Source organism: Arvicanthis niloticus, chromosome 7 (assembly GCF_011762505.2).
Source record: "Arvicanthis niloticus isolate mArvNil1 chromosome 7, mArvNil1.pat.X, whole genome shotgun sequence".
Lineage (NCBI taxonomy): Eukaryota > Metazoa > Chordata > Mammalia > Rodentia > Muridae > Arvicanthis > Arvicanthis niloticus.
Window position 1 is genome coordinate 36,034,269 of NC_047664.1, and position 18,241 is coordinate 36,052,509.

At 44.9% G+C, this 18,241-nt stretch overlaps 2 protein-coding genes across 2 annotated transcripts in view; one reads left to right on the forward strand and one right to left on the reverse strand.

Annotated features, from left to right (window-relative positions):
• Positions 1–11,969, reverse strand: part of Zmat5 (zinc finger matrin-type 5) — a 31,662-nt gene extending 19,693 nt beyond the window's left edge. The window contains exon 1 of the mRNA XM_034509403.2: positions 11,650–11,969. The gene's annotated coding sequence lies outside the window, so the exon portion shown is untranslated. The remainder of the gene's footprint in view (positions 1–11,649) is intronic.
• Positions 11,970–12,027: 58 nt separating this feature from the next.
• On the forward strand, positions 12,028–14,347 carry Uqcr10 (ubiquinol-cytochrome c reductase, complex III subunit X). Its single transcript, XM_034509404.2, has 2 exons — positions 12,028–12,226; positions 14,089–14,347. The coding sequence occupies exons 1-2, from the start codon at positions 12,077–12,079 to the stop codon at positions 14,131–14,133; spliced, it is 195 nt and encodes a 64-aa protein (XP_034365295.1). The 5' UTR covers positions 12,028–12,076; the 3' UTR covers positions 14,134–14,347.
• Positions 14,348–18,241: the final 3,894 nt, after the last annotated feature.

The window sequence follows — 18,241 nt, forward strand, 5'->3', positions numbered from 1 at the left end:
GCCTGCACAGTGAGTGCTTGCAGAGCCAGGCCCTCCCTCTTGATGCCATTACCTTCCCTTTTGGAAAAGCCAGGCAGGTAGGACTCTCACTGCAGCCAGCCCCTGCCACGGGAGACCTGACTCTTACAGAGCTCTGACCTGTTCTATTCTGCAGCTGCCCATAACACCCAAGCCTGTCCTGGCTATGTCACTGTATCTGCCTCCGATCCTCCAGGCTCAATGAAAGACCAATCTCTACCCATATTGGTACAAGAGGAGGAGAACACACAGAGGGACGGGTGAAGAGAAACAACTTCAGATTAGATTCAGGCATGCTAGTACCTCACTTTCATTCTTTAAAAAACCCTTTTCTTAATTTATTTGTATGTGTTTGAGTGCTTTGTCTGCATATATGTATTATATCACACATATTCAATACCCAAAGAGGCCAGAAGGTGTTGGATCCCCTGGAACGGGAGCTACAGATGGCTTTGAGTCACCACGTGGGTGCTAGGAGCCGAACCTGGGTCCTCTGGAAGAGCAGTTAGCACGCTGACTGGCTCAGCCATCTCTTCAGTATCCCCAGCCCTGGAGTCCACTCTTGTTTCACCTTTACAGAGGACCTCTGAGTGAGAGTCTGTTCTGTTCATGAGGAACAGCTCCTCAGTACGTCTGACCTGCTCACAGCTGGCAGTCAACAATAATGGCAACAATTATTGCTAGTGATATTAGCAATGTCTCAGAAGGCTCTGAACTAGTAATATTGAGAGCCTTATGCCTCATCTTGGGCCCCCCTCCGTGCTATGCTGAAGGCTTCAAGGCCAAAGCACCCCAGAGTGGGACTCTAGAGCTCGTTCCTCCTCTCCCGATGCCCCTCTGAGGCCACAGTGAGGCAGACACTCGCACTTCATCAGTATAGTCTCCTCTGCCCACTGTGTGCATCCTGAGGGTGGAGGTGGCTTTGGCACAGGGTTAAAACAACTAACAGTTTGGCCTTGCCAGCGGCTGGAACGGAGACTGTAATTATCCTGGACTTGTGCTCACCACACGCTGCCTCGAGCTCACCTGTTACTCTCTCATTATGGCACCCCTGGAATTCAGGCACACAGAAAAGCACAGCTATCACATGCCCATGAGTAGCACGGCAGTGTCCCTGGGCCATATCTGCTGTCAGGAACTGATGGGATCAGAACTGGTTTGTGGGGATGGTCCAACGTTGTCTGCTCAGGACCCCACTCCAAATGAAGTGCCGAGGAATCAGGAGGGCCTGTATATAGGAGCACTTTTGGGTACTGCAATGCTTGACTGCACACACAACTTTCTCACTCTGTCCTCGGTCCTGTGCTTGTCCCCTGGGATAAAGTGTATCATCTCATTTCCAGCAAGCTGAGGCTGTTGGGGGCCTATCAGTTCAGTGGTCTGGGTCAGGGCCAGGATCTAAGCAGGTGCTCCCTCAATGTCCTCAGGGAGTAGTCTAGGGTGGTGGATGACAAAGTGAAGCAGAGAAAACAAGGGCCTACAGAGCCAGGCTACTCTGATTGACCCTGAAGGTTCGCCTTTCCTAAGCACAGACAACTCCTAACTTAAGGTGGCTTATTTTTACAGTGGTTAGAAAGTAACACACCTTCCATAGAAATTGTACTTAAAATACCAACTGCTAACCTGCTCCAAGCTAGGAATACACAGTAGTGCATCAAAAGGAAACATCAATTAAGAAGCACCTGCAACCCCTCAGCAAAGCCTGAACTCCATCTATGCTACCCTTGGGTGGTGCATTCATCCAGGAAATGGGCCGATGATGCTATTTCTGAAATGTTTATGAAGACCAGTCACATGCCGGAACTTTGGCACATCAGTGGTACCCAGTGCCCACTTGTAGAAGAGTAGCAGACTCTATGCCCCAGAGAGTCTTCCTCCTGGCTTTTCCAACTTATACAGTCCCTTCTCAAGCTATGCCAGGACTGGTCTATGTGGCCAAGAAGTGACAGGCCACGTCCAAGGACAAGTTATAACTCTGCCTCTATCTTGGCTCTCTCCCTAATCAGTCACCTGTTCTGAGGGTAGTTATGTACCACACAGTGAGCAGTGTTGACAGTGAAGCCCATGTGGTCAGGGGCTGAGACCCCACCTGTCCACTCCTAAGTGCTGCCTAACACCAATCCTCCAGCCTAGGCTGACTTGTGACTATGCCCTGGCTGACAGTCTAGCTGGAATTATCCAGCTAAGCTACTCGGAGTTCCTGACCCTCAAAACAGCATGAGGTAATTAAAGTTTGTTGTAGCTATGCCTGGTGGCATACGCAGGAGGCAAAAGCAGGTGGATCTGGGGGAGTTTGAAACCAGCCTGGTCTGCATAGTGAGTTCCAAACCAGTTAGGATAGAATAAGAAATTATCTCAAAAAAAATTGATTTAAGTCACCAAGTTTTATGGGATATTTTATTATGCAGCAAAGATACCTAATACAGCGAAGTAAATGACTTTTAAAAACCATTTAACAGCTGGGTACTATGGTGCATTCCTTTGATCCCAGTAGTGGGGAGGCAGAGGCAGGAGGATCTCTGTGAATTCAAGGCTAGTGTGGACTTCATAGTGAGTTCCAAGACAACCAGGGCTGTGTAGAGATACCCACCTCAAAAAACCAAAACCTACCAAACAAGTGAAAACCAAGCCAAACAAAACAAAAGACGTATTTAACAATCCGTGATAACCATAGGTACAAAGGACTCATGACTTAAAACAGAGTTATGTCATCGGAAGCCCTGCTCTCACAGTCCCTGGACCCACGAGATACTGGGGGTGGTTGACAGATTAGCCACTGTACAAAGTAACAAGCTCTGCACCCCAGGATCCAGATGGGCAACTGTATCCAACAGGCAATTCCTCCAAGACACAGAAGACCACAAAGTCATCAGGCCCAGGTTGAACAACCTAATCTGAAAACCCAAGATTAAAAACTTACAGGATGCTCAGAAAGTCAAACCCATCTTTTCAGACTGAAAATCTGAAATCTTAAGCACTTTTGGTTGCAGGAGGATATGTGTTTCTTGTGAGACAGGCTCTCACTATGAAGCCCTGGGCGGCCTGGAACACAGAGATCTGCTTATGTCTGCTGGAATACAGGTGTGGGCGATGGCTGGCTTCTCCAGCATTCTGTGACTGCAATGAAGCTGATCCTGAAATCTAACTGTGGGACACCAAGAATAGCTGGTGGGACCCACTGCTGGCCACACGCCAAGCAAGCTGCTCAGAGCTCCATGGAGGGTGGGTGGAGCTCAAGGCACCGTTCACAAAGCCTGATGTGACAGGTCCCCAAACGATCCATAGAGAGACCACTGTTGGAAGTATTGTGAACAGAGTGTGAGCCACACTTCAATGGTTGGTACCAGTCACTAAACATCTTGACAGTGTCTGAGGTAAAAGGATCACTGGATCCCAGCAGTTTAAGGCCAGTCTGAGCAACAGCAAGACCATCTCACAAAAACACAAATGCTAGGTGTAGTGGGTGAATCATGCCTGTAATGCCAGCATAGTAGGCGGGGACAAGAGGATCAGAGTTCAAAGCTGGCCTTGGGTACATAACGAATTTAAGGCCACCCTGGGACACACAAGACCTGGTCTCAAAAAATACAAATAAAGTTCAAGGAAATTCTTGAACAAACGTTCACTCAATTGTTAAATGGAAAATGGTTTATCAACTCAACCATACAGACAACACAATAGCATTTCTCACGGCAAAAGATGGCTCAGCAGTTAAGAGCACTGGCTACTCTTCCAGAAGACCTGGGTTCAATTCCCACCATCCACATGGCAGCTCATTAGTGTCTGTAACTCTAGTTCCTGGAGATCTGATACCCTCACACAGACATACATGCAGCCAAAACACCAATGCACATAAAATTAAATAAATCTTAAAAAAAAAAAGACTCTGCACTACACGAATATAGAGACTAGAACAGACATAGAATATTTACCATGGTTATCCCTGGCTCAGGAAATACATATTTAATTTTTCCCTTTGCATTTTGCTATTCTTATAAGGAGCTCTACATTTAATGTAGGTTGTTTGAAAACCCTTAAAACTAAAAATATTCCCTTCAAAAAATGGAGACTGTACAGACTGTGGTCATGCCTTTAATCCCAGCACACTGGAGAGGGGGACAAACCTTTGTGTGACTGGTCTGCACTGCAAGTTCTAGTCCAGTTAAGACTTCATAGTGTAAACCTGGGCCAAAAAAAGGAGTATGACTGGAGCGTGGCTCAGTGGCTTAGAGCACTGGCTGCTCTTGCAGAGGACCAGAGCTCCGTTCCCAGCACCACATGGTCTCTCACAACAATCCCTATCTCCAGTTCCACTGAGTCCACTGTCCTCTTCCCACCTCCACCAGACCAAACACATATGTGATACACATATGTATATACACACATGCAGGCAACACACACACACACACACACACACACACACACACACACATCTTTTTAAAATTTTTAAGTAGGAACTGAGATGTGGCTCAGTTGTGGATTATTTGCTGGCACACGTGAGGCTCTGGGTTCAGATCTGTCAGACAAGGATACATTTTACTCTTCCCCCACTGAGGAGGCTGCCACAGATGGTTCTGAGGACTTTGCTCACCTGGCTAACAGCTTGGGTGGATGTTGAAAGGAACAGAAGAAACATTTCTTCAGCTCCCACTGGTGAGTGTCAAGACAAACCCTGATTTAACCAGACTTGGCCTAGCAACCCAAGTGAAGGTTGGCTGCACCTGGTTCTGAGCTCCAGGCACCATGAACTCCGTTTTTCATCAGATGGTTACAGGTCTCAGGAGGCCAGAGTTTCCAAATAGGAGAGATGAAAATAGTCTGAAGGAGGCTCCTGAACTAAATACTGGACTCCAGACCAAGTCTGTCCTGCCTCCTTCTTGCCATCGCTGGTGCTAAGTCAGATCTCACTTCCTCACTGGTAGCCAAGACCCCTTTGCTTACCCACCCTGCCCTGCCCAACCCTTCTAAAATTAGCCCTACTCAAGATGTCTATGGCTCTACACAAGAACCTTGCTGAAAAGGAAGTCAAGATGGTAAGATGGCTCACTGGGTAAAGGTCATTTCACAGAAGCCTGATGACCTGAGTTCAATCATCAGACTCCACACAGAGGCAGAGAGAAGATATCACAGAGCTGGCCTCTAGCTTCCATAGATGTACCTTTGTTCACACATATATCTCATATACACACCACAAGCCACACACACACATACACACACACACACCACAAACAAAACATCACACTCGCACACAACCACACTCATACACCACTTGGCTAGGACAGTGGCTCTGGGTTCAACACCTACTCTTCCTGTTCAAAACTGTGTCCAGTGTCCAAGTCTCAGGAATTCTGAATTAGCAGATCTGAGAGTGACCTAGAGGTCATTTTAACCATGAGTCCAGATTCCCTGTAAGAACAGAACCCTGAGGAATCAACTTCACCCTACATCCTGAAGGCAGCCTTGCTGGGAACATTCTGACTAAACACAGGCTGTTGGACTTGAGTTCCAGTCAGAAATGAGACTGATCATCAATATTTCAGCTCACGGAAGGGGGCAGTAGCTCTAAGTCGATACATAGCACAATTTGTAGAATTGGAGAAATTTTTCTTACTGAACAAATTCTTTTCGTGTACCAAGAGCTTAAAATTTAAGAGGTAGGAGAGTAAATCAGAGTCACTGTGCTCATCTTGACCCCAGGAATAATCTGTGTAACCCTTAACAACAGCATTCAGGAAACTGAGGTAGGGGGCTCACCTTCCCGGCCAGCCTGGACTAAAGAGCCAGACCATGTCTCACCTTCCTGGCCAGCCTGGACTAAAGAGCCAGACCATGTCTCACCTTCCCGGCCAGCCTGGACTAAAGAGCCAGACCATGTCTCACCTTCCCGGCCAGCCTGGACTAAAGAGCCAGACCATGTCTCACCTTCCCGGCCAGCCTGGACTAAAGAGCCAGACCATGTCTCAAAACACAACACAGCACAAACCTGTGTAACTGGGTATTTAAAAGAATTCTTAACATAAAAAAAAAAAAAACTGGTATCTTAAATACCTGACAGATGATCACTGAAATTCTGATTTAAGATCTAAGGCTAGACAGGCAGTGGTAGGGCAAGCCTCGGAAAACATAAAAAACAAAACAAATCAAAACTCTAAGGCTAAAATACTAGTTAGGTAACTGATGAGTGTTAATAACTGATATTAGATTTATGGCTTTAGGTTGAGAGATCAGCAACTCTGGCTATGTGTTAGAGTAACCCAAGATGCTAAGAAATGTTACTCTAGGGCCCACTTCGTCTTCCCCGTCTTCCCCTATATTCTTAGATCACCTGAGGGGCAGAGTGGGTGGGAGTGTGCTGAGCTAAGGCAGGGTAGCTCAAACCGGTCTCAACCTCTTTATGAAGTTGAGGATAACCTTGAACTTCTGATCCCCCTGCCTCCACCTTCCTAATGCTGAGATTACTGGTTAATAAGTGCATAGCCCTTACTCCCAGGTTACACCATGCTGGAGAGCAAAGCCAAGGCCTTGTTTGTGTTAATTAAGCACTCCACCAACTGAGTAAACTCCCAGCTCCAGAGCCTGTTATTTGTTGTCAGTACTCTAAGTTTGTAAAAAGTTGAAACAATAAAGAGAGGGAAGGGGAGAGAAAGAGTTGTGTAGGTAGGGAGGGGGGAGGATCTGCGAGGAACTGAGAGAGGGTTAAAATGATCAAAATATACTATATGGTTCAAGGCCAGCCTGGTCTACCTAGTGAGTTCTAAGACAGCCAGGGCTGTTACACAGAGAAACCCTGTCTCAGAAAACAAAACAACAACAATATATATATACACATATATATTATGTGGAAAAAACATTCAATTAAAAAAATAGTAAGCTAGATATGGTGGTAAATGCTTTTAATCCCAGCACTTAGGTGACAGAGGCAGGCGGATCACTGTGAGGTCAAGGCTAGCCTGGTCTACATAGTGAGTTCCAACACAGCTAGAGCTACATAGAAAAGAGATCCTTTCTCAAAACAGAGTCCTGCATGGTTCCACCTCACCCGTCAGAACAGCTGTCATGAAGAAAACAACAAATGCCGAGGAAGATTCTTCGGGAAACAAACCCTGCTCTACACACAGCTGTTTGTTAGCCCAGCCACTGCAGAAGCCAGCATGGTGGCTCTTCACAAAACTAACATACAGTTAGTATACACTGGGACACACTGCTCGAGTAATTCCTGAAGGATGTGATCAACACACGACAGACTGCCACACTAGCCACGAGAGTCACGCAGTGGGATTAGCCTAGGTGCCCATCAGCAGACAAGTGGATTAGGAAAGGGGACAAAGACATAATGGAATTTTACCTAACCATAAAGAACAAAGTTGTGTCATTTACGGGAGATGGATGCAACTGAGTGCACCATTTAAGGGAAGTGAGTCAGACTCAGAAAAACAATTATCATATTCCATCTGTAAGGCCTAGATTTTATACATATACATAAAAATTATATATGCATATAAAGTATAAAAGCAAAAGCAAGACTATATGTGTGTTTGGAAATAGTAGAACGGGAAGGAGTACATAACAAGCTTGTATGAAAATGTGTTTATGAATTCCATCCCTATGCACAATCGATTTTAAAAAGTATTGAATTGTTTGCAAGAAATTTAAATTCAGTATAAGCTTAATTAATTAGATTTGCTGGTAACTAAGAATCCTTGGGGAAATTGAGCTTGTTAGGTTATACATCCCAAGTACTTAAAAAGAAAATCAAATATATTAAAATTATAAATGGAGTTAAATGTTTGAGGGATTGTAATTAAACTGTAAGTAGGGCTGAGTGTCTAGAGGAATTTAGTTTGTTCAACTTGAGTTCAGAAATTAATCAGAAAAAAGTTAAGGTCATTTTTCTTATTTCCCTAAAATCTGATGTAGAATACTAAAGATTTTTCCCCACTGAGACACAGTCTCACTCCATAGCCTAGAGGTGGCCTCAAACTTTCATTATTTCTGCTTTAGCCCCCAGAGTGCAGGGATTACAGCTAAGTTCTTTGATGCCTGCCTCAACAATGACGTTAAAAAACAAAATTTTATTTTCCCAAGACAAGGTTTCTCTGTGTAGCCCTGGCTGTCCTGGAACTAGCTCTGTAGACTAGGCTGGCCTGGAATTCAGAGATCTACCTGCCTCTACCTACCAAGTGCTGGGATCAAAGGTATATGCCACCACCACCTGGCTTTAAAAAAAATTAAGATTGGGTCTCACTATGTAGTCTTGGCTGGTCTAGAACTTGCTATGTAGCTCAGGCTAGACTCAATCTCATCTACCTCTCAATTACTGGGATTAAAGGGATGTGCCACCATGCCCGATATTTAAAAATGTTACTAAATATCAAAAAAATATATAATGTTTTATTTTACGTTTAAAATGTTTATTTTATGTGCATTGGTGTTTTGCCTGCACATATGTCTAAATAAGGGTGTCAGATCTCCTGGATCTGAGGCCACAGACAACTATGAGCTGCCGTGTGGGGGCTGAGAATTGGACCCAGATCCTCCAGGAGAGCAGCCAGGGCTCTTAACCACTGAGTCATCTCTCCAGTCCCTTAAAAATTGAAAATTTTAACTTGAAAGATTAAAAAGTAAAATTAAAGTTGGGCATGATGCTGCATGCCTTTAATGGTAACAACAGGGAGACAAAGGCAGATGGATCTCTGTGAGCTGAGGCCAGCCTGGTCTACAGAGTGAGTTCCAGGATAGCCAGAACTATGTAGAAGAGACCCTAGTTAGTGATTCTCAACCTTGCTAATGCCCCACCCTTTAATACAGTTCCTCATGTTGTGGTGACACCCAAGCATAAAATTATTTTCATTGCTATTTCATATCTGTAAGTTTGTTACTGTTATGAATCATAACGTAAATATCTACGTTTTCCAATGGTCTCAAGCAGCCCCTGTAAAAAGGCCATTTGACTTAAGGAGTCTTAACCCACACATTGAGAACTTGTTTCAACAAACAAACCTATTTAAATAAGTAAGAGCTCTCTGGGTATGCTGGCCCATGCCTTTACTCCCAGCACACAAGAGGCCTTGGAGACACAACAGCCTCTGAGGTAGAAGTAGAGGCCAGCGTGGTTTTACAAAACAAAGTAAATTGCTGCCAGGTCTGCCAGAATTCTATAGTAAAACCTTGTCTCAAAAATATGGAACCCAGTGGTGGCAGTACATGCCTTTAATCCTAGCACTCAGGAAACAGAAACAGGCACATCTTTGTCAGTTTGGTCTACAAAGTGAGTTTCAGGACAGCAAGGACTACACAGAGAAACCCTGTTTTGAAATAAAAGCAAAATAATAATAATAACAAAAAATAACAACAACAGCAATGAACAACAATGAAGCTTGCAGTGGTTAAGAGTACTTGTTTTTCTTGCAGAGGATCTGAGCCCCAGTACCCCCATGGCAGCTCACAATTCTCCATAACTCCATCTCCAGGGGACCCAATGCACAAATATGGTGCATACACACACACACACATATACATATATATGTACACACATGCAGAGAAAACACACATAAGATAAAAATAATAAATCTTTTTAAAAATAATCTTTTAAATATAAAAGTTAAGTCAAAACAAGCCACACCTTTAATTCCCTGTCCTCTGAACTAACTTGCCAGCAACCAAATTGGTTGATGGTTGTTGTAGGTCTCTTGTCAATGCTCAACAAAGCTTAAGTAGTCTTTCCCTGCAGGCTCACCACTTCCTGTTAGGCCTAAAAATCAGTTCTGGGTTTTAATTAATTAATTAATTAATTAAGAGGAAGACACTCATGTAGTCCAGGCCAGTCTCAAACACTATGTAGCCAAGGATAACTTTGAACTTCTGTTCCTGCCTCCACCTCCAAAGTGCTGGGATCATAGTCCTATGCCATCATGTCCAGTTTGTAGTCCTTATCCCAGGATCAGTCTGATCCTCTGAACTTCAGAATCATAGCCCCATTTGTTCTAGATGTCTCTATTTCATATCTAAGGGACACCTCACAGGAAACACAACTTACAGAGCTGGAGATCATGTTAAGAGCATGTAATATCCTAACAGAAGACCTGAGTTTGGTTCCCAGCACCCACATGTGATAGCTCACAACCCCCGACTCCAGCTCCAGGGGATGCCACGCCCTCTTCTGGATTCTTTGGGTACTGCTATTCAGGCTCACGTGTCACCCCATCACCTCCAGCCCATACATATGCATAATCTAAAATAACCAAAAACAAATGTTTAAACACACAATTTACAGACCAGGCATGGTAGTGCTTGTCTATAATTGTAGCCTTCCAGAGATAGCAGAGACAGGAGGATCACCAGTTCAGGCTAATTTATGTAGTTGGTTCCAGGCAAGCCAGTGCAAGTGTCTCTAAACCTTGTCTCAAAACAAACACAAACCATTTAATCCCTATAGTCAAACCTTAGTTTATCTCTAAATGTTAATTCCTTTTTTTTTCTTTTTGGTTTGTTTGGTTGGTTGGTTGGTTTGGTTTTTCAGGACAGGGTTTCTCCGAGTAGCCCTGGTTGTTCTGGAATCTATAAACTAGGTTGGTCTTGAACTCAGAGACCCACCTGCTTCTGGAGTGCTGACACTAAAGAAACCCACAATCGAGCCCGCCTCTTAATTCCTCTTTCTTGTATACCTCTGCTAGCTTGCTGCCCATCCTACCTGCCAAAATGCATCTCAAATCTGACCATTATTTTAATTCTCTCTACTCTAAATTACCTACCTCTATAATTTCCTCTCTTCAGTTTAGGCTCTACCAAGAAGCCAGAAAGATAACATTAAAATGTAAATTAGACCTTGTTACATTCCAGCTTAAAACCCTTCAATGACTCCCTAGTGCAATTAGAAAAAACAAAACAAAACAAACAAACAAACAAACAAAAAAATCCGACTCCTCACCAGGGGTTCAAGGCCAGACTACAGATGACTTCAGGCCACCTAGCCATTAGAGGCCACTCTACACTTTCTCAAGCATCCCAGCAGTGCACCTGCCTCTAAAACTCTGCACAAACATTGTCCTGTTTACCCTGCTACAATATATTCAGTCCTCCATTAAGCGGCTACTCAGGTTTAAAGAGCTACCAACCTATCCAAGCATTTGGGTTTTCTCTTTTACAAAGTACTAGTTTCCAGAAGCGCTGAGCGTCCCATCGCCCACAAACCCCGGCCAAAGCGTTCCACGAGAGCTGGGACCTTTCATCTACCGACCATCTTAAGACCCAGAGGGGATCCTCAGAAAAAGTATTTGTAGGGTGCCTTTTACAATCAGGTCACCCGCCTTCGAGACTAGGTTTCTTGGCTTCAAAGCTTACGATCTGGAGAATAGGAAGCAAGGGCAAAGCCACTTTTTCCCCCCGAGGCGTGGCTGAAGAGTTAGAACTCCAGGACCCGACTTTTGCCATCTCCAAGCCTACACCTGGAAGTAGGTTCAGAGGAGATTTGGCAGAGAGGCGAGATGAAGCCACAGAAACTCAGGTCCTCTCGCCTCTCTAACCACTCCCCATGCCAGAAAATGCTGATAGCGCGGACTTAGAATGAAGAGCCTGCTCTCCTGATTAGGACAAGAGCCTAAAACTTAGACGTGGACGTCCGGCCAAAGATACCTGGTTCCGCGGCTAGACGGCTCCGGGCTCCTCCTCTTGTGTCCTCGCATCACGCTCTGCTCGCTGGGATTCGTAGTCCTTCCTAAGGTTCCGAGAAAGCAGAATGCTAAGGCGAGACAGCGCTGGGGAAGATGGGTAAGCCAAAGGCCTTTCGGGAATTGTAGTTCAAAATAGATTAAACTCAAGAAATGATTGAGGAGAAAAACTGGGTAATAAGTCATCAAACTTTGGCTGTGTGGAATAGGAACATTGTAATAATCTGTTATCCTGTGTAGTAATCTGTTACCAGTTTATTTAATGGTTCAAAACTTCGACTCTAAGATAAAGAGAAACTACAATTCCCACAAAGCAGTGCGCGTTAAAACTTTTGGAGTAAGACGATGGGCTCTACGCAGGCGCAGTGGCGCGAGTTCCGCAGTGAGGCAACATGTCTTCGCCGACCGTCGCTTCGCGTCTGTACTCCTTGCTGTTCCGCAGGACTTCCACCTTCGCCCTTACCATCGTAGTGGGCGCCCTGTTCTTCGAGCGCGCCTTCGATCAGGGCGCAGACGCGATCTACGAGCACATCAACGAGGGGGTGAGGGCCTGGGCCACCCTGACCTTGGGCCCGCCTGAAGGGTGACTGGGAGGGAGGTAGGACAGAACTCAGGTCTTACCAGGACTGGGATGAACTGTGCTCGTTGATACACTTAGTTCGCTTGACATGGTGTGTGTCCTAAGTCTCACATTGACACCACCTTGCAGGGGTTGGGAATATTGGTATGTCCTGTCGCACAGTTCCACATATTCGTTTGCAAAAGCTAAATCCTGAGGGATCAGAGACTTACGGGTCTGAACCGCTCCATAAGTCGGTGGTGAGATGGAACTCTGACCCCTGCCACCCTTGATAGTTTCAAGGGCAGATTTCAGCAGGGCAGTCGTTAAAAGTAGATCTCCTTAGACTATGTGGCTGACCTTTTAAAATTGATGTTTCAGTTCCCAAGGCCGCCCACGCGGGCACTTGGGGTTAAAAGTAGAGGCTATGAAATCTCAAGCCCTAGCTGGCAATACTGGAACTCTCCACTTAACCGTGGTATTGAATAAAGATCATAGTAGGTCAAAGATCTTGGGATACAGATGAAGTGCTAACGTGCATACTTGACGATACCACTGAAAGATGGCTTTCGATGCACGTTTTAAGAGAATGTGGGCATATAAAGTAGGAAATGGCGCGCCCTCTTTGACTTAACCGTTCCACATTCTGTGTATGTTTTATGTCACGGGATTGTGACTGTATTGGCAAAGGCATGTTATTGATGGCCAGCATGCTCATCGACTGGTTCCTTTTTAGTTTCTCGAGCCAGGGTTTCTCTGTGTAGCTCTTGCTGTCCTGGAGCTAGATCGGTAGACCAGGCTTGGCCTCAGACTCACCCTCCTGCCTCTGCCTCTGCCTCTGCCTCCTGAGTGCTGGGATTAAAGGCCTGCACCACCACAGGCCAGCTCCTCCACTGATTTTTCCTACCTTCTTTCCTTTCTTACCTTTTTTGGTTTGTTTTTAAATTTTATTGTTTTAATTTTATATGCGCATATTTTGCCAGCATGTATATCTGCACTGTATGTGCCTGGTGCCCAGGAAGCTTCAGAAGAGAGTGGTTGATCCCCTGGGACTGGAGTTACAGATAGTTTTGTGCCATCCATCATATGAATGCTAAGAACTGAACCCAGGCCCTCTGGAAGAGCAGCCAGAGTTCTCTTAGCCACTGAGTCATCTCCCCAGCCTCCTCAGGGCTCTCTGACCCACAAGCCAGAAAGGCTCTGTCTACTAGCTGCCATATTTCCTCTGGTGGGGGTAGCTTCCTGCCCATATGAAAGTGTTGCCACTCTGATTTTTCATAAGCATTTCCAGGTATCAAAAGTTGTCTTACGTACATTGTCAGAATTCACCCATTTTCCCGTGCTTCTAGGAATGAGGATTGTAATCAATTTAGGTCTGAAGAATAACAAGTGGCTGAAATTTTGGGGAGCCTAGGCATTTTCTAGGTGCTTTTTTTTAAATAGTTGAGAATTTGGGACCATCCTTTCAACCTACCTTAATTTCTTGTAAAAGTGCTAGTTTCCCTTCCCACTTAACATGGTTAATGGAGTATGAGTGGATTGTTATGTTGCTTTTTTTGTTGTTGTTTTGATTTGGGTTTTGTTTTTTCAAAGTGGGTTTCTCTGTGTAGTCCTGGCTGTCTTAGAACCCACTCTGTAGACTAGGCTGACCTGGAATTCAGAGACCCACCTGCCTCTGCCTCCCAAATGCTGGGGTCAAAAGTGTGTGCCACCACTGTCCAGCACAACTACATTTTTAATCAGTTTGACACTGATTTCTTAATATTCTTTTCTTTGGACAGCGAGAGTAGTTGTGACATGTGAGGGCAAAGGTTAACCATGAACTGCCTCATGTTTTAAATGCAGAAACTGTGGAAACATATAAAGCACAAGTATGAGAACAAGGAGTGACCCCTGCCCTGTGGGGCCAGAAGGAACAGTCACCTGTCAGCGGTTTGCCTGGAGTTGGGGCCTCAGCCTAAGGATGAGTTTCAAGTTACTCTTCATGGACCACCAGTATGTTGGCAAGCAGTGGCTCCACTGAACAAACAGACTCTAACTTCTGCTGTGTTTGAAGTGTGTTTGACTACAGCTGTCAGCAAATAAATGTAACTTGTTCATAAGACCTGCTTTTGCGCTGGGTACTTTATTAACTTCCTGATCTCCACTTGGTAGTTGAGACCGTGTCCAAGCCCCATGTAAACTACACCATTTGGAGTTTCCCATTAACGTCCCAAGAATCCTGGTTTCCGCACATCAGCCTGAATAGATGTTATCTTGAGACCAATAGTTACAGTCTTGTTTCTATTTACTATAAATGGGTGTTGTGGTGCCCAGGAAGCATTAGATCTCCTGCAGCTGCAGTTACAGAGGGCTGTGAGCTGCATGTGGGTGCTGAGAACTGAACCCAGCTTCTCTAGGAGAGCAGCCAGTGCTCTTGATCTCTTCAGCCCCCCCTCCATTCTTAAATAATGAAGATTATTCTCTTGAGCATGGGGAAGCACCATGGACTCCGCTAGGAAACAACCTTACTCTGGGAATCTTGACTCAACCCCTGTCTCAGGCTGAAGTCTTCTACCTTTTAACTCACTGAGTGGCCTTTGGTTTCTCCACGACTCTGGGCCACAGCCTCCTGCTGAGTTCCTTTATGAAAAGGTCAGTTTATGAGTGTGAATTTAAACCCAAACCCAGCAGCTTTTAGCTGTGTGTACCAAGGGCCACCCCCCACCCTATTGGACCTGAGTCACTTCATCTATAAAATAGGATTAATAATGATGATCTGTTGGGTTTTGTGATTTTAAAAACTCAAGAAAATGCACAGTGGTTAAGAGCACTGCTCTTGGAGAGGACTAGGGTTTGAAACCATGCACCATCTTGGGTGGGTCACAACTGCCGGCTGCAGAGGATCACACTCCCCTTTGACCTCCCTGGGCATGCTTCACTTTCACAGACACGTGGCTCACATATAAATAAATCATCCTGGAAAAGTAAATGACCCACCCATCTGCAGTCAATCCCCTAGAACCTGCAAAGAGCCAGAGAGAGCCAGAAAATCTAGAACCTTCTCTGAAGGATGATTTAGACCAGGAAATCCATACAGAGGTAGGAGAGACCCTAGAAATTACCTAGTTTGTCTACTTGCTCATTCTTAGTCAGGACCTGTCGGGCAGGCAGTGGTACTACATGGCAGTGTTTAAACCCAACATTCAGGAGGCAGAGGCAGCTAGAGCTCTATGAGTTAAGGCCAGCCTCGTCTATGGAGCTAGCTCTAGACAACCGAAACTCCAAACTTGTCTCAATAAATAGATAGATAGATAGATAGATAGATAGATAGATAGTCAGGGCAAATGACATTCCGTCAGTTATCTTGCCAACACTTGAACTGAAGGAAGCAGAGGGTCAATTAGACTTAGGAGTAATTTCAAAGTAGAACTTGAGGCAGGAGGATTAAAAGTTTGAGTCTACCTCAAGATTATAAGTGTTCTTGTGGCTGGGCAGTGGTAGCGCACAAAAAAAGAACACTTGTTTTTTTTTTGAGACAGGGTTTCTCTGTGTAGCCCTGGCTGTCCATCCTGGAACTCACTCTGTAGACCAGGCTAGCTTTGAACTCAGAAATCTGCCTGCCTCTGCCTCCCAAGTGCTGGGATTAAAGGCATGCGCTACCACTGCCTGGCAAAACAAGTGTTCTTATAAACAAGTGTTTGCTATCATATTTGTTTTTGTGAAACACTGTAGTCCAGGATAGACTCCAACTCAGTGGTAGTTCTGTGTCTTATTTTCTGAGTGCTTCGATTCCGGGCATGCATTACCATGGCCAGTGGAAATCCTGTTTCTTGCCTCCTGGGCTGACAGGTGAAAAAATATGAGCAACTCTGAGGCAGGCAAGCATAGGGAATGGCTTTGAAACCTGGTACTCCACTTGGCTTGGGTTGTACACAAATCATCTAATAATGCTCGTAGCAACATGCTGCCATTCTGGGGTCCCCAACTGCACCAGGATGCACTGTGGAAACAAGTTACTCTCCTTAGTTACCCCTTATGATGTCTGGTTTCTACTCAAACAGGTCCTGGGATACATTCCAAAACCCAAGGGAAGTGGGCTGATCTGGGAGATTCCTCACATGGGGCAGCAACATGCATGTAAAATAAGGCAGACTAAATAGAATCCCCTATCTTATATCTGTATAACTGGATATGCTTTGATTAAATCAGATGCATGATAGAAAACTTCTATAATCTATCAATTAAAACAGAGTCACCCTCAATATACCCCTTAGCAATCAAACTCCTTCTCTTGAACCCATATAAGGAAGCCTCAAATGATAATCTGGACCTTTATATACACTTGTTCATGTGGTCTATTGTTTTGTACTTCCTTCTGTTCGTTCTATGGCCTTTCTTTTGCATAGTCTCCTTGCTACTTTGCAACATCTGTGAACCCTTATTTCAATTTTTAGGGCTGGAGAGATGGCTCAGTGGTTAAGAGCACTGACTGCTCTTCCAGAGGTCCTGAGTTCAATTCCCAGCAACCACATGGTAGCTTACAACCATCTACAACAGGGTCTGATGCCCTCTTCTGGTGTGTCTGAGGAGAGCAATGGTGAACTTATATACATAAAATAAATATATCATTAAAAAATAAAGAAATTCAAGACCTTACAGATGAGTAACAGCCATCACATGCATGCACGAACGCACACACACACACACATACACGCGCACATGCGCGCGCGCGCGCGCACACACACACACAAGCACACAAGTCATTGGAACACTGGGATTAAAAAAGGAAAGTAGATCATTCAATGACAAACTGTATTCACCTTGCTTTTCCTTTTGTTTATTTTCCTACAATGCTGAGGCCTTGTACCTGCTAGAAAGGCTCTACCACTGAACGACATCACTGGCCCTTAACGGTGGTTAATTAAAGAAGATTCAGGGACGGGGGGGGGGGGGGTTGGCTGCCCTTCCAGGGGACCCTGGTTCAATTTCCATCATCCACATCATTACTGTGTAACTGTAGTTCCAGGGGATCTGAGCCCTCTTCTGGCACCTATGGGCACTACACACACATAGCGCACAGACACAGGCAGGGGAACAACACCAGTACACACAAAATAAAAATCAATAAAGCTAAAAAAAAAAAAAAAAAAAAAAGTAAACACTGACCAGAAGCACCTAGAGAGGAACTGACTTATTTCACTTATACTTCCAAGTCACGGGCATGGCTGCAGGAAGCAGGGCAGGAGCTCAGGCAGAAACCATGGAAGAACATACTGGCTAGAGCTCAGGCTTATGCTCAGCTAACTTTCTTTTCTTGAGACAGGGTCTCTTTATATAGCCTTAGCAGGCCTGGAGCTCTCTCTGTACACCAGGCTAGTCTTGAATTCACAGAGATCCACCTGCCTTTGCTTCCCATGTGCCACCACTACTTGGCACAACTAATTTTCATATACAACCTGCATAGGGATGATACTACCCACAGTGGGCAATACAGCCTGCATAGGGATGATTCTACCCACAGTGGACAATTAATTATTCACAGACTTGGCTGCAGGCCAAGATGATCGAGGCAATTCTTCAATTGTTCCTTCTTCCCTGGTGACTCTAGGTTGTGGCACATTAACAAAGAAGACTAGCTAGCAAAGAGTGTGTGATGATGAAGGAAGATTAAATGGGGGGAAGGGAGCAAGATACAATAATTCAGTTTGACTCCTATATCTGTAAAGCTATACACGCAAAGTTATACATCGATGAAAGCAGATATGACATGGTGGGATATTCACACAAGAAGTTAGCTCTGAGTGCTGGGACTGGATAGGACTTTTGGGTCACGTCACAGATTCCTTTACCACTACAAGACCAAAGGCAAACCCTGTGCTCTTTACCTCTTACCTGTTCAAAGCATACTTCCAACAGCTTTGTCATCAAGCATCAAAGGAACCACAAGGCTGGAATGTTCCCAGACCTGGGGCCCCTTAGGCACACACCAGGGCAAATTGGTGGGGTTTGAGATGGC

Coding starts and splice junctions, on each gene's coding strand:
- Uqcr10 (XM_034509404.2), top strand. CDS start 12,077: ATGTCTTCGCCGACCGTCGCTTCGCGTCTGTACTCCTTGCTGTTCCGC. Junction 12,227..14,088: donor ACGAGCACATCAACGAGGGG/GTGAGGGCCTGG, acceptor TTTTAAATGCAG/AAACTGTGGAAACATATAAA.